The following is a 21,375-nucleotide window of genomic DNA, read 5'->3' as shown; positions in this document are numbered from 1 at the left end:
AAAAGGTTTTGTTAGAATCAGCATAATATAGACTGCATGTTCCATAAAGGAAATAGTCCCTATCTTAATCTAAGAGTCCTAACCTATATAAGAACCTATACAGAGTTCTCTTGGAAAAGCGCAAGATTCTGGAGCATTTACTTAGCTACAGAATGAACTCCCCATAAAGAGTTGTTGAGGAAACTCAGCCGAGTCCCTAATGAGTTGCAGTAGCAACTGCTAATTAAATCAAAGAGAAGTAATCACAGCAGTAGCGATGATCGGCTGTAAGAGAAAATCTCCCCGCCAAAAGATCAGGATAATAGGAAATCGCTGTTAGCAGCAGCACACAGAAATCTGCGCAAAAGTAAGTGGAAGATAATGCATAAAGCATCGAGGGTAAGGGACATAAAAAAGGTAGAATGGCATTAATCCTCTCTAACTAGGAACACATAAAACATAAAACATTTGAAAACATAAAACATTTGCAATATTTGCCATAGTTCGTCCAACGGAAACGGGTCTTCCGATGGTCTGTCGCCTCTTCCCCCATTTCCCATGGTAAACATTCACCGCTGTGAGCAATTATCTGAAAGTTTCTAATATGTATTGCACTAGATACATAAGGGAAGGTTCTCATGAGAACTCTTGCAGGCCTATTCTGTTAGCTGTTGTCAGTATTCCATTGTATGGACAAAGGGCTAGTCTAAAGCAATGAAACATTTCTATCAGTAAGTCTTGATGAGAGCATGCAAACCAATATCTTCAGAAAGTTCATAATTGCTAATACTATGTTCATTATAAAATATAGCAGAATACATTGCTTTGTGAAATGAGGAAATCATATGGTGTGAGGAAGCAAAAGAAATATATTTATCTTAGAACAGCACATTTTAAAGTGATGAACAATTTTACAGTTAGAGGATTAGGCCAGCAATTGCTGAAAGGCATCTTACTCTAATGTCAAGCCGAAGGCCACGAAAAAATTTGGGAGCATAGTCGTAGTAGCACATTAGGTATGAGAGCCTACTACTTATTTAAACTGCACGTTTAAGAAAGCATCTTCTCCTGTGGTTAAAGCTTTAATATTTATTTATCACAGTTTAAAGAATTGTTTTTCTATGTTTTTCATTTTCTCTTCTACAGATATGATAAAGTTAAATTCATTTTCTTATGTCAAGCACATTTTCTTCAATTTATATATATATTTTTTTACTATAACAGTCCTTATTTGAACTGTTTAGCTTTTGTCTGGACTTTTTATGTCAGGTGAAGAACACTAAATAAAATATGTTGCTTAGACATGTGTTGCAACCCAGAAGAAGCCTCATGCGTACTATAGCTTCCATTTTAGGGATTGTCCATGATGAGGCAACGTCATGCAAGTTAAGGACCTCTATCATGTTGAATTCTCAAAAGGAGTACAGCTATCTGCTGCTGAATAAACTAGGCTGGAAAGACATGAGATTCGATTTAGAACTGGGTGGAAGTGCAAAATCTGGAGGAGATGCTACCGCTGGAATTTCCTTCACCATAATAGCGCTATGGTACCTGGATTCTCTACCAGATATGCCATTTCCTACACAAATCGGAGAATTTGCCGGTACCTCAACTCTAACTTAGATAACATGTATCTTTGCAGTACCTAGGTTTTCTTTGAAAAACAAAATCCTGCACTTGTACTAGGTTCTTTATTCATATTTCTATGATGGATAAAATACAGACAATGTTTCACTTATTATGACATATGCTTTGACAAGGCACAGGTTGAAATACACAGTTTTCATGAGTAACATATTGACTCTTGGTTGCCTGGAAAAGTGCTTCATGTTTTTTCTCTTGTTAATGTTTAATAGATTTGAGAACATTTACATCAGAATTAGGAACATTAACGAGTCGCAATTATACTAAACGTTACCTTTTCACCTTTTATTTGTTTCTTCTACCAGAAAAAAATGCATGGTTTAGTATGTCATGATGTGGAACGTACATAGTGACCTTGGAAAGGGATTGTGAAAACATATCTGGCTTACCAAGTCTTTACAGAGAATCAGAGAAGCCCAGGATGTCTAAAAGTTTTGTTAATGCCATTTCACATCTCACACCCCTTTTCCTTTTGCTGATGTAATTTTACTCCATCTATTTGATTTTCAGGATTCATTATTATAATCACACTGCTCTCACCATAAGCCTGATTATACTGTGCTGTAACTAATGGCCTGCTTCCAACTCTAATTCTGTCGCCACCACTCCGCTGCCTCTCGACTAGGTCCGCAGTATATAAATACAACACACAGGTGTGCCCCCTGATTAATGAATTAACAATATCGATGAGACAGAATATCAAGGACATAAAATCAAAAATAAATATTGACAGGTAAGTAAGTATAGATTTGCAATACCTAACTCAACATATATGTACCTATGCAGTACATATATCTTCAAGGTACATAGATGTGGAGTTAGGAAAAGTAAATCTATACTTCTCTATATGGACCTACATTTTGATATTTTGTTCCTCTATACTTTCATCGCTATTAGTATGCCACAATATTGTTGCTGTCGATATTTAGTAGTACAATCCAACATACATAGATATTAAGCATCTCTGGCAGTGATTAACACATGGTTGCAAGTTAGTCAGATACCGTTGTCGTGTGATGCACCTGTGCTCCCATCACATTAGCCTCAACATACTTTGGAGTGTCATATCTCCTCTTGGTTTAGAGCACGAAGGTGACATGCTATGATCATACGAGATGTGAATGCTCTTCCATTGACAGGCATGCTTATCTATAGTCAGCACAGCGGAAAACCACTTCTAAGTTCATTTACATTAGGAAAATTAATGATGCTAAGTTACTGTCTTGGAAAGAGGGGGGGGGGTCTTTTGTCATGGTATCAGAGTTTGTGTCAACGTACCAACAGTCAGAGACCTGCTCCCCACTGCCCCCTAGTGTAATTGGACAGTCATGTTCTGACTGTATGCCACATTCAGAAGCAGCATCTTTCAGCCCTACCATTATCCCTGTGTAGCAACAAATTCTTTAGGGGAACCATGTTTGTCATTCAATCTCCAGCTGGATCGCGTGCCCACTATCTCTGAATGCGTGTCTATTGTATTCCCGTAGGTGACAGTGGATGATTACGAACAGGCTGCCATTGGCCTGGCCAAAGCTCTGCTCATCCGTGAGAAGTACACACGACTGGCCTACCATCGCTTTCCAAGAACCACGGCTCGATATCTGTCCACCATCAATGATGAGAGCTGGAAAGTTGAAGATGAAGTATTACCAGGTGAGCAGTTTTTTGTAGCTGAAAATACCTTAGCAGATACAAACTTTCACTGCAAGGACTTTCTCCATTCTGGGCTTGTCTCTTAAACAGTGGATTTTTCTTAATACACAAGTAAATGATACCTTTCAAACATTGAAACTCTGAGAGCCGTGTAGTCAACAGTTCCCATCATGTGTGAGCAAATCTATTGAGTTGGGTAAAAATACAATGATTTAAGAGAAACTGAATCTTGTAGTGCATTTATGTGATTTGCTATAACCTCTACCATGTTGAGGGCTGTACACATACAGGTGAATGGGTCACATGGCCATTTCTAAGCAATCTGCTACAAGATTTATTTGTGTCCTTGGCAAATAAGCAGCAAAGAAAAAATGGTCAGCAAATGCTGTCTGCTAAGGGTTTGTTAAGGTAAATAAAAATAGTGGGGTACAGTTTAGAGGATATTCTTTTCTAAACCTTGCATATAACAGGGCAATTGCATATTAGTTTGGAAAGAAATACATATCTATGTATTAGTACATTTAGATATGTATTGATTAAAATAGTGCTCATTAAGTGTTATCTGCGTTATACGTATATTGATGCATTCTGCTAATAAGACTCTTGTTGTTATGGTTGTTATTTGGTATAACGTTGGTTTTTACTGCCGTTGCACAGCTCTATTTGTCCTAAGTGGCATGTATTTCACTATAAAATATGTTGTGAATATTTTTTAAGGCATGAGTATGACCCCCCTTAAAAAAGAACAGATCAGTTAAAATTATATGCAGAAATCATCAGACTGATTAAGTGAAAACTGAATGACAAAGAAAAGTTTCAAGGTGTGATGGAGCTAAGCAGCTATTCCACTTGCATGCCCTGTTTCCTAATCTTTTACTTTCCACCCCTGGGTAAAGTAGTCAAATATAACTATTAGTAGGCTAAAAATAATATTTAAATATATTCAGGTTTGAGGTGTTCACCAAAAATCATCCTCTTTGTCCCGGATCGCTTCTAGGTTTGGACCAGGGGATCACAGAGTGAGGTTATTTTAGGCACTGATGTGTAGGTCTCACCGACCAGCGTGCATATGCATTGTTGCTGCAATGGGCAATGTACACAGCAAAGAGCTTGGAGCTCGCCCATTACTCACCATTTGCTGGCTTAATTGTCATTCTTTTTAGCTGCCTCCTAATTGGCCGCCATATGCCTCACATCGATTCCTTTTATTTCTCCGAAGCATGGACCAAGTACTGGTTGATTTTGTATTATTTGTTTTCTTCCGCTGTTCTTTCACTGCTTGTGATGTGATTTAAGGTACTTAAGGTTTTTTCTGATTGGCATTTTTCCTACAGTTTTTTTATGTTTGTTGGAATTTGGTGATTGTTTTTACAGCAACAAACAAATGCCGGGAGTCTTAAAGCAGTTTGTGTCTTACAGTCTGGTGCTTCCTTTGACCAGCATTTGTTTTCGAATTTTTATTTTTTGATTGGAATTCGGCGATTTCTTTTACAGCAACTAGCAAATACCACAGATTATTGAAACAGTTCCTAAAAGCGTGATTAACCCTTTTTTTATAAAAAAAACCTCAAACGTGTCCTGTTTTGTCTTGGCGTATATTGCCATGCAGCAAGATTAATTGGAGTGTTGAGATACACATCAGATAATAATTGTTTTGAAGTAAGCATAATCATTGTAATATGTTGTAAATTGAATCTCAACCAACCATCTTAGATTGTACATTGAATTAGCATCCCCACAGGTACATTTTCTAAATGCCTCATTAGGAGTAGTCGGCGCTATATAAATACAATTACACAAATTGTTGGAGAGAAAAACAAAAAGCATTGCCAAAGCCAATAGTCACTCATTTAAATTAAGGTCTTACTCGTGGGTTAGAAATGCAATATATAGAGATCTAGGAACAGACTGATTTGCATATGGCTGGGTTCAAACTGAAATGGCATTGTGAGCAAAAAAACGATGGAGTTAGGCCCAGATCTCTGTACTGGAATGAATGTGTGGCATTGTTCTGCATTCTGTCCATCAACAGTTGTTTTTAAATTTGTCACCCCGAGTGGGACGGGTATGCTCAGACATGAATCCTGTGCTCTCCATGCCACTGGAATCAAGCTATCCTGGCTGAAGAGAGCTGAAAGCCCGAAACCGGTCCTAGGATGCTTGTTTCCAGTCCAGGGAGGACCTGGCTTAACAGTTCGGGTTGGACTGTTCCCATGTGGCACAGAGTCAAGACTGATTTGCATATGGCTGGGTTCAAACTGGAATGGCATGGTGAACAAAAAAACGATGGATTTAGGCCCAGATCTCTGTACTGGGGTGAATGTATGACATTGTTCTACATTCTGTCCATCAACTGTTGTTGGTGCAAACGTCTGTCGCCTCTTCTGTAAAGCCAAAGTGCCTTGCGGACCAATAAAGTGGGCACAAAGGGATCAAGAATCGGCCCACTCTATCATTTGGCTTATTGGTGAAAAAGGAAAGCAGACTTTTGATTTGTAGAGTTTAAGTAAAAACATATATTAAAATGAGCAGTGCAAATGGTGAAACAGCATGGATCCTATGAGGGCGTTGCACCGAGGCCTGGTCCAGACAGAGTTTGAAGACTACTCATCAGTCTGGAAACAAGGAAACCGATTTGTAGGCACAGTCTGTCATGCAGCTCCTCATTTCAAATGTGTCATTAGTACAGATTATGAGATCAATTCGAAACTGAGTAAATATGTTGCTGAAAACTTGTACTCACAAGTGAAATGCCGTGTAGAATGCATGGTATGAGGACACAGTCTCACCTCGCTGTGTGTTTTGTTCCTCTCTTTGCACAGAGTTCCATTTCCCACCAGGTGAAGGACAGGACCCCTTCAACCTTGAGGATGAGCACCAAAACCGGAATTACATCGTGGACATGAAGGGGGGCATTCCCTTTGTATACGACAACAAAGAAATGTTGGAGAAAGATGAGCCGCGGAGTCTGCCCTACCCTCACCTGGAGACGTACACCGTGGACCTCAGCCACATCCTGGCTCTCATCACGGACGGCCCAACGTAGGTCATGCTTTGATGAATCCAGCTTTTATTTGAAGAAGTTTCCTTCCCTTATACATTGATAATTCAATTCTTTTGTTGCCTTTTTTGCTCTTATGGTCATTTTGTAGGATGTTTTACAGTGCTGTATGTGAGATATTTTATCCATGCTGTGCGAGGGGTGCATGATACAGGTTAAGTGATGATCACGCCCCTCACACTGGGCTGGCGGGTGAAATTGAAGGCTTACTCCATATTGTGTAACAAGGGATGAGTCACTGTCTGCTGGGAACCCTCATTAAACCACCCACACCCACTTATTCAAACACAATTAATGGCTACTGTAAGTCAGACAAAAGCATTGCTATGTCGCAGCCCTGGACTGGGTAGTTTCACTGGTGAATTAAAAAAGGCAAACACTACAACAGAGTCAGACGTGCACCACAGAGATGACAAAGCCACAGGAGCACACTTTAATGGCTTCCTTTAGGCTTTCATTTCTGGCATGGCTAATCACGATTATATATAGCATTAATTGTTTGAGAATTAATTGAAAGCCCTTGCATATGGACTCCACCTTGACATTGTAATTGTTTTAACAGGGATATTTTATTTAGGGAAGTGTAAGGTACTCTGCTTTTGAAATGGTACAAGAATATATCAGGTTTGTATGTCATTTATCTCACTTTTGAGTACATTTTTCATCATTTCTTTAGTAGCTTAATGGAGGGGAGTCTAATGTAGGTTCTGATAGCTATGTCCATGCCAGAGTTTAAACAAAACTACTGACCATGTAAATCGGTTCAATTTTCATACTGCGCTATGTTATTATTTGTGGCACCCCTGAAGTTCCGGCATTGATTCAGCCAGCCTGACCTTGCCCCGGCTGAACGTCAACTGCTCTCTTTTCTGCTATGCGTTGATGCCATGTCCCGTCTCACATGCCCCCGACATTGGAAGACCACTTTACCCTAGTGCCTTGGTTGAAGGACAGAATAGAACTGCAGTGATTGGATACGTTTACAAACTCATCCTAGAATATATTAAACCAGTCTTGTAAAGGATGGGGAAGGACTCAACTGCCCTTTCTACCAACTCATGAGGGAGCAAGTGGTCATATTTGATACCCTTTGATTGCAACATGAAATTAATAACTTTAATTGTAGTCCCTAATGTCATGCCTTATTTTTTCATTTAGTCTTGGTAAACACTGCCCTAACACTTTTTTACTATTATATTGCAGCTTAACATATTTAAAATATAATATGGTGATGACTTGGGTTGCAGTTATTATATACAATGACCTTCAAATCCCTCCCGTAAGCTTCTTAGACAGCCATCAGCTTTTACATGTGTAGCCATTAAAAATAACTGCAGCGCCATCAGATGCTGGTGGATATTTACATAGAATTAGACTTAGAATATGAGACGCAATTTTGTAAAGAAAGCTGCACCGCGGAAATCACCAGTGGTGCAACAGAACAGTCATAAGTGTGCCTTTATGTGAAACACTTTCCTGTGTGTTTGTTATTCACAATGCTCTTTGAATTTTGATTTGCAGAAAAACCTATTGTCACCGCCGGCTGAACTTCTTAGGATCGAAGTTCAAGCTCCATGAGATGTTGAATGAAATGTCAGAGCTGAAAGAGTTGAAGTGCGTCCCCCATCGGGATTTCTACAATGTTAGAAAGGTACGGTATGTGGAAGATTGATTGATGATGTTGTGGTTCTGGTGGAAGTTTTCCAATTGGTGAAACACCATTTTGAAGCTTACTAGAGGACAGGGTTAGCTCCATGTCCTGGCATTGCCTGGAAGGTAATAGTAACAATATGGAGGGTGCCTATTACAATGACATCCAGTTAGGGCCTCTGTAGCATCACTGCCAGTAGCCCCACGTGAAGGCTTGTGTTGGTAAACAAATTGTCCTCCATTTGGCATACAACCACCTTAGGCTTCTTAGAATCAATACTCCCTGGTCACTGATACATATATTTGATCATGGTTTTAAGCTGAGGAGAATTACTAATGCATCAATTCTACACTTTGTGATAATGTAATGTATGTGGTCTTGTAAAGCGCACTGCTGCCCTGAGGCGTTGTGGCGCTGTAGACCGCCGGGGAACCCGCCCTGGCTATCCCTGTGAGATGGTCCCTACTGGGTATCTCCAAGGTAAAACCAGGCATCCCCGGCGAATGTGGGGGGCCGTTGTAGAGATGAGGCAAGCTAATGCCCAGAGTTGCCGAGTGTGATCCCTGGTAAGAGTAGGCACCGAGGCGAGAATTATCGAGTCCGCTGACCCTGGTCCACGACCCTGTCGCGTCGGGAATTGAACCCTGGTCCCGGGCCGTTCTCTGCTTCTGGGTCTGCCGCCTCTAACCAGTGAGCCACACCACTCCACTGCTATGCCGGATTTTGACGCACTCCAGAAGAATCAGGGAGACTGAGGACTAGTTGGACACTTTACTCAAGTGTTCATCTATCCTGTGAGAAGACACCTCTGCATAGGATAGTGCCACATCGAAGGACTCTTGTGGAGAGGTTTAGTGTGGCCGGCTGTAATTGGCTGTGGCTACATATCTGATTGGTCGGGCACTGTTGATTGGCCAAGTATTAATTGTGGAGTTTTTGTCAGTCCTTTATCTGCCAAGAAAAGTATGGATTTTACAAAAATAAAAATATGGTACTGCTATGGTAATACCTAGAACAACTCTAAGGACACATAATACGCGGGCTTTAATACTAGTGATTTCTAGAACATGAGGTCTAATATTTTATATTCTTAAAATATCTTATTGAAGTTTTTATTAAATTGTTTGCTGAGTTAAGTGATGTAGTTGTGAGAAGACTATCTAGTTCTTAGTGAAGTTCTTAGTGACAAGTGTGGACCTCTAGATTTTCTATGAGACCTGTAAGAATTACTCGTATACACAAACATTCTCAGAGAAGTTATCTGAATGTGGGAGTTATGTGTTAAAGACATAGCGAAAATACAACAAGGAATGAAGGAATCCTAATTGGCGAAGTATATTTGTAATAGTAATAAAGTGAGTTTTACATTGTGCTTAAAATCTCGTGTTTCCAAGGGCTTGAATAACAAATCTTACTGTTAATCAGTTCCTTGCTACACATTTTATAGACTATGGAATAATGAAAGGCAGACTGCTGGAATTTTTGTCTGTGGAATGCAAGATACATATATATCTGCCTACTTGGTGGATTGGCCAATTGATGTTTTCAGTTCTGTTTTTTGGGGAAATCAAAAATAATTTTTGGACTACAAGGCTCACTGTCTTCTTGTAACATAATCGCATACTTTGCTACTTACTTATACACACACATATATATATATATATATATATTCCTTTTATACAGACATATAAAGTCCCATAAGTCCCATAAGGCGATGAATATTTACACATGCATGCATCACAAAGTGCATAGCTAAATACATACGTAGCTACACATATATATACATACACAGCTTGCTACAAAAGCTAGCTACTCACATACCTGCATACAATCATAAATCCCAGCATTCATATACACATACCCCTTTTATTAAATTTCACAGCACCTAGTGATACTCCTCTTATCACTATCCTACATGCAAAATCCCTGAAACGCCCATGTTGCATTCGCCATTGGGGCTGCAAGAGACTAATTGAGTCAAACACTTTAAAGAGCGAATCAACCCCATGGAACATTGCTCTAAATCTAGTTGTATGAAATCGTACTAGCAATGCTCGGGCAAGGGTCCCTGAACTGACTTACAGTTGATGTATTGATGATAGTTCATTATATGCAGGGCCATATTGCCCAGCCGTGCCATGGGCCGCTCCATGCCTAGAGATAGTCTATAACAAATTCCCTGATGTTATCGCAGGACCAAGGGACATGTGCCAGGCTCAATTAATACCCCAACGCCATGGCATCTAGCTTCATAATAGGGAAGGGGCTTGGACGGAGTGGGGTGTTTACTCCCACACAACATACATGAAGCATGTCTCAAAGAAAAGTGCACGTAAAAAAATACCTGAAACCCCCCTTGATTTTTAGTATCTTCCTAATCCGAACACCACTATTGCTACATACATCATAAGAGCTTTTCTTTAATGAAATAAAAAAAACAAGATATTTTCTATGAACTGTGTGAGAGTCTTTTAGTAGATTTTGTTTATTTTAGTAGATTTATTTTGAAGGAGTTGTGTTCATTTATGGAGAACATTGGTGTGACCTCATTAAATCTTGCTAGTGTACAACATTAGTATTTCTCTCTCGTTTGAGTCCATTTTATGACATAAGGAAGTGAATTTATTCTTCAGCCAGCAAGCAATAGTATTAGAGAAAGCGGCTGCCTACCGTTCTCTACTCATTTCCTTTTTGATCACTTGTTTTTACCTTGCTGCTATGATGTACCAGATTCCCTAAGTCTGGTGTTTGAGCTCCAAGTTCATTTACAAACTGTATATCGAGTGATGGGCCTCAGGTGATCTACTGTATTGAGTCTTGAGACACAGTAAAATGTTCAGATTAGGATATTATGCAATGGCGCTGTGCATTTTCTGTTCCCATTGGTATAAGATTAAATCGGAACATGGGAGAGCAGCCGCTGCCACCGGACTTCCATGCAGGGAGGTGGGTGAAAGAACCGGGTTCTGCATCCTGCTGCCAACAGGCTTGCATTGGCTTTCTGATTTGTGGTGTCTGGCTGTGACGTCAGCCTCAGGTCAGGTGATAACAGTGCAAATAAAGGAATTCATGGCACGGCCAAGGGCAAATATAGGAACTTTGAATCAAGATCGAAAGATAAAACACAAAGGGCGGCTTTCGGAATCACTGATCATGCACTGACATTTTGAAAATAGGTTTATGTATTACTATGAGCAGATAGTTGCTAGGCTAATATTGGGGCTTTTATGGAGTATAGCACTCGCCTCAGGAATCAGTGGAGAGCTGCTCATAGAACAGAAGAGGTGTACAGAGCAAATAAAGAAGGGATCAGGGCAAAGCAAGGCACATTATGTACCAGTAACAACAGTAGGGAGAAGGGAGACAAGCGCAATTGGGTTAAGAATGGCAAGTGGTTCTAGAAGCATGGAGAGCAGGAGATATTTATATATTGTTATATTGATATTTTATTTCTAATACTCTCATGTAAAAACAGTTGCTTCTAAGCACACAGTGGTAAGGGAGGAAGCAAAGATTAAACCAAACATAAGGTGCAATGCCGAGGGAAAGCAAAAGGGTTTAATGAAGATGGGAGAATGTGCAAGTCTTGACAATCATGTCATATTCAACTTTGAGTTTCAGTGTCAAGAATCATGCCTCATTTGGGCTAGAGCAGGGATTACTCGATAGGAGGGGAATGAGCCATTTCTTAAATTGGGGAACAATGTGAGTACCAGGTGAAACTTATACTAGTGCTCTAATTGGGTACTAACAGACTCAGAGAAAAACATCCACGGCATGAGGGTGCCATATTCAGTTCTGCGGAATGGGCAGAAGATAGTGGGGGTTGAATCTAGGCACTGATGTAAAATCATGCTCTATATATAAATGATCTAATGTGCATGCTAAAATAGCCCCTGTGATAGGGGCAGGACATATTTAACATATCAATGAAGTCCAGCATCCACGCCCGCAGTCCGATTGGTGGGGATACTGCACCGTTGTCTTGGGTCACACACTGAGAAGGCAGGCCAGCAGGTGTGTTTGTTGTTGCAGTTTTCTAGTAGTGGTCTGGTAAGGTATTGACTTCTGGGGCCCGATTCACAGAACTAACTTAAGACAAAATCCTAAGTGCTTTAAACCAGAGGTAGTTATTTTGACTTAAACCACACTCCAAGATGGCCGCTATGTTCATTGGTCACATGACCACCCTTGGTGTACCTCCGCATCACAGTATTGCGAGGACACACCCCACGATCATCCTGCCCGCGATCCGTTGCCTGCCATGGAGGATACTTAATACCTCGTAAGGCGAGGCAGGAGCACCTTCCTGGGAGCAGCGGAGCAGGGTAGGTCGCCAGACGGGTTCCGAATGTGGAAAAGGTAAATTATTTGTTCTATAGTCACTTGCTTCGCTGGTCCCCATCGACGAGTGGTATCTGAGGACCCCTACCTCAGCGGTTTTATTGCCCCGTTTGGGAGCAGGTAGTCTCTATGTGAGCGTTTCATTCCAGGGGAGCCTTCAACATTGCCAAATAAGCTGGACTGGAATCGTGACTGGCTTGTTGCAGGCTAAGCAGCACCGTTGTTTGGGAGGGGCTGGCCTCCAGCGGGGTTCTACTTTTCCACATACCCCCCATTCCCTCGGGGCTGACGGCGTGTTCTTGGAGGCGCGCCTGCGTGCAACGGTTTAGCAGGCGGCCAAACAACCATTCTGAGTCACTATAACACTGACTAGGACTCTAACATAAACAAACAAAAAAAAAAGTTTTACCCACGAGTACATGTACCGGTTTGAAGCAATTTACCTCGTAAATAACCCCTGATTACCATGTATGTGTCTCCTATCTTCGTCTTGCAGAGACACCACCTTTGGGTGTCAATTCAATTCAAAAACTTTATTCGATCATTTGTTGATAATAATCATAAAAGTACATGCATACAAAAATCGATAAAATACATATAAGTAAAACTGGTTTAAAATAATCATGTATCAAGGGACATATTATTCCTCAAGTGAACAGACTTTGGGTGTCATATCCACTGCACCTGATGGGGCCTTACACTAGACTTCTTTAGGTGAGTCTCCATCAAACTCACCTTGTTGATGCTGCCATGAGTTCTTCACTACTAATTTAAATGGAGTTTTGTTTTAAAACAACTCCTAACTTTAGGACTCCTAAATGCCTCCTGTAATCACCAAACATCTTAAAGTTATGATTTTTCTCAGTTTAGGAGTAGTAAAGTTACGAGTCCTAACTTTACTACTCCTAAACTTAGAAAAATCTTAACTTTAGGACTTTCGGTATTCACAGAAGGCATTTAGGAGTCCAAAAGTTAGGACTCCTATCTTCTGTGAATACCAAAATGAGTAAGTGCATTCTGTGAATACCAAAATGGTAGTAAGTTTAGGATTTTGTCTTAAATTAGTTCTCTGAATCTGCCCCCTGGTATTTGTACTGGTAGCATTGCAGATACTTTGCATGTAGGGTGACCAGAGGGTCCATGTTAGAAAGCACTGGAAAAAGAAAGTGGAATAGTGTCAAGGGTATTTCAATGCATTCACGGCCAGGCAGTAACATAATAGATACAGTATAGAGATGTCTTTGCTGGACTGTGCCCACAGTATGTGCTACACGTGATGTATATTGCTCTATGAGTGTCTTCTATTTCAGCTGAACATATTCTATGATAGCATTGAAATATTGTCTACTAGCGTCTCCTCAAGTATGAGTTATTCCCCAGCATAGTAACCTATTCTCTCAAGGTCGGTTACTAATCAAGGGGCCATGATTGAACGTGCCAGCTTTTGGAAATAGAGAAGCACCACATTCAGCCTCCAGTATGGACTGAAGTAAATGAGGGTGACTGCAGCTTGTTGATAAATAGTTAAATAGCAGGGATTTCTTGCACCCCCAGGGCTGGCTCAAATGTTTAACACACCAAGGGGGAAAAGCGATATGTCAGGTGTTGGTGATGTCCCAGTTTCGCCCAATTATGGTAATGTTGAGGGTGAGTATCAACCAACTGAAAGGCCTGATCCTTCATTTATGTCACTCATACGTCAATCGCTCGGTCCAGCTGTGGCGTAGGAAGTTTGTAGAAGGCAGAATGAGTGTGGTGCAGTGAAGGATGAAGAAAAGTGCTCTTAACTGAAAATGCGAGAAGAGGTGGTGACTGGGTTTTAAACAAATGGCAACCATAGCTTGAACATAAAAGTCATGTAAAAGTGTGGAACTATACATGAGTGAAAATGATTGGCTCTTGGAACAGAAGAGGGTGCAGCAAAAAGGATATAGGAAGTACCTTAAATCAATTAAAGTCCTAGGGCAAAGTGATTAATCCGTGTCATGGGATGAGGAAAAGAAGATTATTGCAGACCGAACATTCCTCATGTAAAAGCAGATCTTTACATAAAAACAAGAGGTCCACCACCATTTTGTCCTAATGTATGTGGCACTATTGATTCACATAACAACTACGTTAGCACCAAGTGGAACTAATTCTAGTGCGATAGTTGAGTATTTGGAGGGGCAGAAATATAACTTCTGCTGCATGTTGTTGCCACATATGCTACTGAATGGCCATTACTATCATCTCCGTGTTTGTTCACACGAGGAGTCCCTATTAAATCAATTACCATTACTACTCTATAACAGGGCCTTCCTCAGGGGTAGGAATCTCTATTCCAATGAAACTACAATCCAATTCAACACAGAGTTATATAAAGTGTTGAAGCAATGATTATCACGGGATGCTGACACATCAGAATGGCAGCGACGCCTCCGAGATGAATATTTCCTCTTCTCTAATTTCATTACAGAGGCAAAAAACAGGTTGGTTCACCAAGCCAACCGGCATACCTGAGGTGTGTTTACATTGCCCGTGACCTGCATCACTACAGGCAGGTGATCAACAATCAGGACAGAACCTGCCAAACCAGCAGTTGCTATTGAGAAAATGTGTACTTAGTATAACACATGCACTGTATGTGTTGAAAGTATTTTTTTACTTCCTGATGTTATATTAATGAGTACAATTCACTGACGGACCATCTAAAAGTTTATGGTTGTGCACAAGTACACCTACATTGAGTACAGACTCTGCAGTACATCTGTGCGGTGCAGCTCCGTAGAGGGAAACATAAGTGGCAGTAATGGCTGCGGTTCTGATTGCAGGTGGACACTCACATCCACGCGGCTGCGTGCATGAACCAGAAGCACCTGCTGCGCTTCATTAAGCACACCCACCGCACCGAAGCCGACAGGGTTGTGGTGGAGAAGAATGGCAAGAAGATGACCCTGAAGGAGATGTTTGAAAGTCTTCACATGGATCCCTATGATCTGACGGTCGACTCGCTAGACGTCCATGCTGTGAGTATTGTCCTCCATTTTGTCATTCAAATATACTGGGAGTATAGTACCTATAGGGGAATTTTTAATGTTTTGAAGGAGGGTTTAAAGTCGACAGAATTATAAACAAAGGTTTGAAAGTCATTTCAACTGTTTTCTGGATGGTACCAAATAATGGAAGGTGAGGGGGAGACACTGCCCACACTGGCGCTTAGTTGAGGAATTGTGTGTATATATGCATCAGGCCAACATCCTCTCGTACGCATGGTATTGCTTCAGGTGCAGCTTGAACAGTTTGTAAAGTTGACCTGAAAAATATGAAAATGCAGTCCTTAAGGATGTTTACTGATGTGTGCCACCAGAGTTTGAAGATACAAGAGTTTTCCTTAAGACTGAGGTGTGCAGTTGGAATGAGCCTGATAGTCCCAGGATCATCAGGTCCTCTCTGGTTATCAACAAATAGACCGAAGTGTCCAAGAGAAAAATGTGTGTGTGTGTGTCCCACCCAAGTGAAATTAGCCATTATGATTCTTGTTTAACTGAGCACAATACATATTTTATCAATGCACCTGCAAGATCAGGAAATGAGAGAAATATGAAACCATTGCCAGGGGAGGACCTCTGAAGCACAATAGAGTGTTTTCGTAAACTGAAATCTGAGGTGGTTTAAGGGGGAACCTAATTTGACAGACCTTTTTTAATTGGAAATATACAGCGACACAGCAAAACCTCAAGGTTACAGAACAGCTGTGATAAAATGGTAATCCATGCATAGAAAACCCACAGCTGTGTCACGGTACTAAGCCATTTACTCGCAATCCTAGCTATTCGTTTGAAGTAGATCACACAGTCTCTAAATAGGAAATCATAACACAACCATCGTATCAAGAATTCTCTGCTTCCTAGAGTTAAACCACACCAGCTGAGGATTTAAGGAGGGGACGTCTAAAGCCCACTGTCCAGACTGATTTGTAAAACAATATGCTCCAAAGAAGTAAGAAACAAAGAAAAGTGTATTTTTAAAACATTTGGCAGAATGTAGGATGATGAGATGCAGTAAAGGTGGAAAATGCAATAAAGCATCCCTAAGTGATGAAACGTAGGCTCTTTGCTCTCTCATTTATCACTGCTGTATCCATTACAAATCTGTCCAATACCAAGTTGGATGGTTAGTGTAGCATGAGCTTGGAGCCTAGTGACTTGTGGTTGTGTGTGTGTAGGTGAGGAGAGAAGGAGAACATTGTTGTGACCCGACGAACCTTCTAGAATCTACCAACACACCTGTAGCCACCTCCATTTACACCAAGATGTTTCAGCCACAATGAAAGAACTGGCTTCATCTTGCAAACTTTCTGAGTTTCCAGATCTTTTCTTCATTACAGGGGCGTCAGACATTTCATCGATTTGATAAGTTTAACGCCAAGTACAACCCAGTTGGTGCCAGTGAGCTGAGGGACCTGTATCTGAAAACAGAGAACTACCTCAATGGTGAATACTTTGCCCGAATTATCAAGGTAAATATAGTTCCTGACTTTTCGTACTGATTACATATCGTATGTGAGCCCTTCGAGTTCCCTTTACCTAATAGTGCACTGGTCTCCATGTTGCTGATCACATCTCATACTCTAATGGATACTAATAAAGAGGTTTTTGATATTTTTTGCTCTGAGTCCACCTGCCTTCAAGTAACATGTTTTGACGTTGGGCCCCCTCCAAATCTTTATGGCAAGGATTTGGGGAGCGGGAGGGACAGTGGTGGTCGTGGGGGGGATCAAGAGATCATTTCTGGGGGGCTTTTCTGTCTCTTGAAAACAACACTTAGGGAAAGACTTATAAAGAAGCAACAGTATAAAAAAAAACAGAATTGACCAAAAACACTGCTCCCCATAACTGGGGTGCTGAGGCCCCAATGCAACTCCACCTGCTGCACCAATGATAGCTGTGGCCCTGAGCAGCCGGCAATCTCCTTTTCTACTTTGACTCCTTCCCATCATGCCTGACCATCACTTCAATCTTAAAACTAACTCTGCCCCTTTCCGAACCAACATAAGAGCTACCGCATGTTGCCCCCTTTTTGTGGTAAGAGCAGCCGCGGCCCGTGGATGGAGTTGCGTTGGGGCAGACAGGCGGGCGGGGGGGGGGCAGTGTGGGGGGGTGCTAAAAACTGGAATACGGATAATTGGAGGTAAGTAAACAATTTAATCGATAAAACGAATTTCGTAGCGCGCCCTGCATGGCAAAATGCGACGCAGCGCGTGCTACGAAATTCGTTTTCTTTATCAAATTGTTTACTTACCTCCAATTATCCGTATTCCAGTTTTTAGCAATCCCCCACCCTGCCCCTCCCTCGCCCCGTTTGTTTGCCCCACTGCAACTCCCTCCATGGGCCGCGGCTGGGCAAGAGGGACATTTACTCTAATGTTAACAAGGTAAATGAGCCCCAATACCCTCTTTTTAAAGTAAGAAATTCATATTTGTGACAAATTGGCCCATCAGACCTCTGGGCCCCAATACCACTGCACTTGCATCACTAATGATAGCTACTGCCTTACAAAGCGGGATGTCTCCTCCGCCCTCCTTTAACAACAAGAGCTCCCATTTCATGCTATCCCTCTCCCTCCCTTCTATCTGATATTCAAACCAAAGTGTGTCCCATAGTTTATCATGAATTTATGTTTCATTTGAGGTGTGTGTCACTTTATATGCAGTTACCTGAAGGTGAAAAAAACAATAAAATGTAGAATATTTTGTTCTTTTCAGCCACGCTTTTGTCCCAGTCTCCATGCTCATTCACCCTGCCCCATGACAATCAGCAGTACTGTCCCACACTCTTTTTATGCACTTTAACTGGCGCCAGTAGCGCTTTCAGGCTATGTTCATTTCTAAACAATTGCAGTCTCATTTGCGGCTCTCTGAATACACATCCACGGACCCCAAGTGGGGGGTGCACCTTACTCTTAAGTCCTCTTTTCTTTATGTCCATTTGTGTGAGCTCTGTGACAGACCACTTTTCTGTTGTGAAATAAATACCCACTTTCCACAAGTCTCTAATAAGTAGCCCCTTTCTGTTTGTCCTTTGCTACTCAAGTGCCCACTTCATGCTTGTGTCGAGTAAATATAAATGTAAACTTTCCACTTGCTGGTGATACATTTCTGCTTCCAGTTTGTCTCTGGTAAAAAGTAAGTCTTACTCCTGCTTGCCTGTTGTGACATGAGAAGTCACTTTGTTTATGTGTCTGCCTTCAGAAGCATGTGAACTGTACATTTACTGCTTGCTAGTTTGTTGAGAGGTATACCACATTTCCTTTGGTCTTTATTTACATAAATCCTACATTCCTACGTCCCTTTTTGTTATCAGTATCCAAAGTCTCTCTTCTAAATTCGCAAACATAAGTTAATATGTACATGAGTAACAATCAACATTAGAACATATTGCAGATTTCTCTCAACATACATTGTTAGCTTGCAATCACTAAGGTGGCTCTCTGGATCATGTACACCACCACATCAAGCATGGTTATGCACCTTCCCAGTGATGTCTTCACACCCGGTGTGCATGGAGGGATGTATTATATGTAGTGATTTCCTAATGCGATTAATGTTATATGAAATGCCGGGTAGGATCCACCCTTCCGCTGACATACTTTCAATTCAGATTACCTGGAGTTATTTTGGAGAGAGTGTAAATGTTTCTGAGATGTACTTACAAAAGGGTGGCACCACAACCTAGGATAATTATCATATATTATCTTCGGTGAATGCAACAAACCAACAGGGGCCATTTGGTGACGCGTCTTGTTATTTGACCATGCCACTCATGTGTGGTGCTCCTCAAGTCTTGAAGCCGCAGTGGGAGCCAGGGCCCTTCTGTTGGCCTTTTTGGTGACGGGACTGTTGTGCGACCAACGTAATGTCAATGCCTGTTACTGCATATATTGTCTGTTAATCCTTCATACTGAGGTACCTCCTCTTCAACCCCAGGAAGGCAACTAGAATCTCTCTTAAGGGTCACACTCTGCCAAATATTTCTATCACTCAAAGTACATGTTAGAGCTCCTGTGCACGCTATGTTCTCGCTCGTCAGACTTCTTTATTGCAATTAATGTTGTAAGTGGTTGTTGTGCTCTTCGATCAGGTAGTTAGCGGTAGATGAGGATGAACATCTGCAGCAAAAGCTGCTCTTTTCAGGCTGTGCACTCTATATTTAGGTGAGAGTTCAGAATTGTAAGTGCTTTTTATGCTGTGAAATAAAAGCAATTCGTAGTCTACCTGACTGTGCAGCTGCTTTTGATTTTCCACCTTCTGATTCCTATTTCAAGTGTTTTTATGATGAAAATGCATCTTCTATCCCTCTTGCTCCATTTCTTCATTGAATAGCTAAGCCAATCCTTTTCAATCTTGGCATTACATTAGTACGCCTCTCTGTCATTGCCCTATGCATATATGTCAAAAACAGTTGTAAGTGGTCTGCTGTGACCTGAGGCCGGCCACGAGTAGTCTCAATATGCAGCTGATCCCTCTTGGACTCGTTCCTTATTGCTTTGCTACAGGTTGACGTTGACAGCTTGACGCAGGTTTCATGTTTCCTCAAGCCCCACTGTCCCAATCTTCTGCTTTAATTGGCAGACTGATACTTTTCAATCTTCCAGCTTCCAAGTCACAGAGGATTCCACTGGCCAAAACAATTCTCTTGGACGGATATCATTTGTTTCAGATGTCCACGTCAGAGAGTGTCTCTTTAGGTGATCAGCTCACTTAATGTCATCACATACACCTGGGCGTTGATGAGACCATCTAATGCATTCTATGTGTTGTAGTCTTTCTTTGCTTCCATTGACCTAATTAGACTAAGACACTCTATAGGAAAGATTGGAATCATGGAAGCAGACTACATGATGAGAGGGTGTGAGATGATTGCTCTGGTTTCTGTTTATAATCTCATATAGCACTGTGCATTGCAAATGCATTCGCTATTGGCCCTGTTGGTTTTTGCGGCACTCATGTATGTGGCAAACCAGCTGCAGTGGCCAATACTAAGCATAAGTTCTCTTCTGCTCTAATAACTGGTCTATTATGTTCACACAGGAGGTGGGAAAGGAGCTGGAAGAAAGTAAATATCAATACACAGAACCACGGTTGTCTATCTACGGACGTTCGGCGAACGAGTGGGACATTCTGGCCAAATGGTTCATCAATCAAAAGGTGTATTCCCCCAACATGCGATGGGTTATTCAAGTTCCAAGAATCTTGTAAGTTTCGAGCACATAAATTACAGTGTCATTAAATGTATTCAGAAATGGGCCATTTTCATAAGTGCTTTTGGTTTTCCTATTGGTCCATCCTGTTCCCTAAATCCTATATACTGGAAATTCTTTACCTTTCTTGAGCCATTTTTACCTCTCCTCCCTCCTTCCTCGTAGAGTACTGAGAAGAAAAAAGTATGTACAATCACTGGCAATACAAGGACAGATAGGAAACAAGGACAGATAGGAAACAAAGGATGCGGCTAAATCAAACCACAAATCTTCTGCTTCCACTGAATGCAGACCAAGAAAATATAAATATGCCTAATAATAAGAGCAGCTGAGCTGAATTCTATAGTGCTGCCTCACTAAAAAACTGTACTCCGAGAGGAGACTTTTTGGTGCAGTTGGACCGCTGACCTGATGGTTTTGCTCACACCTGTTATTGTTTCCATTCATGTGAAGGGATTTCCTGAAAAATATATGTTTTCTTATCCCAGGGGCAACCCTTTATACAGGACGTATACATATAATGTGTTAGAATCCTTAGATCTGAATGTAAAAAATATTTTTCTTTCCCTGAAAACGAGAATGGAGAAGATTCTGTATGACCAAGTGGCTGATCTGCATACTGTGTGATTGGGCATCCATTGCCATATCCCAGCTCCCTTACTTGATCACATTGGTTTTCCTTGGCGCAACACCTTACCTCACTGTGATTCATGTGCCTTTGCTACCACACTTGGAAATACCTAGAATTTAGTGGAGAGACTGCATTCGAATGACCTCACTCGTGTATGGCTTAATAGACCA

General features: G+C 41.3%; 1 protein-coding gene across 2 annotated transcripts in view; it reads left to right on the top strand.

Moving 5' to 3' along the window:
* The window catches only part of AMPD3 (adenosine monophosphate deaminase 3), a 119,165-nt gene that overhangs the window by 55,568 nt on the left and 42,222 nt on the right, over positions 1–21,375 (top strand). For both annotated transcript variants that reach the window (XM_086955957.1, XM_086955956.1), the window contains exons 4-9: positions 3,111–3,276; positions 6,099–6,318; positions 7,859–7,988; positions 15,146–15,340; positions 16,702–16,833; positions 20,405–20,568. In XM_086955957.1, coding sequence (XP_086812083.1) covers positions 3,111–3,276; positions 6,099–6,318; positions 7,859–7,988; positions 15,146–15,340; positions 16,702–16,833; positions 20,405–20,568 — 1,007 coding nt within the window. The remainder of the gene's footprint in view (positions 1–3,110; positions 3,277–6,098; positions 6,319–7,858; positions 7,989–15,145; positions 15,341–16,701; positions 16,834–20,404; positions 20,569–21,375) is intronic.

Source organism: Lissotriton vulgaris, chromosome 2_1 (genome assembly GCF_964263255.1).
Source record: "Lissotriton vulgaris chromosome 2_1, aLisVul1.2, whole genome shotgun sequence".
In the NCBI taxonomy this organism is placed as follows: Eukaryota; Metazoa; Chordata; class Amphibia; order Caudata; family Salamandridae; genus Lissotriton; species Lissotriton vulgaris.
Note: the sequence above shows the minus strand (reverse complement) of the source record. Positions and strands in the feature narration are given on the sequence as shown.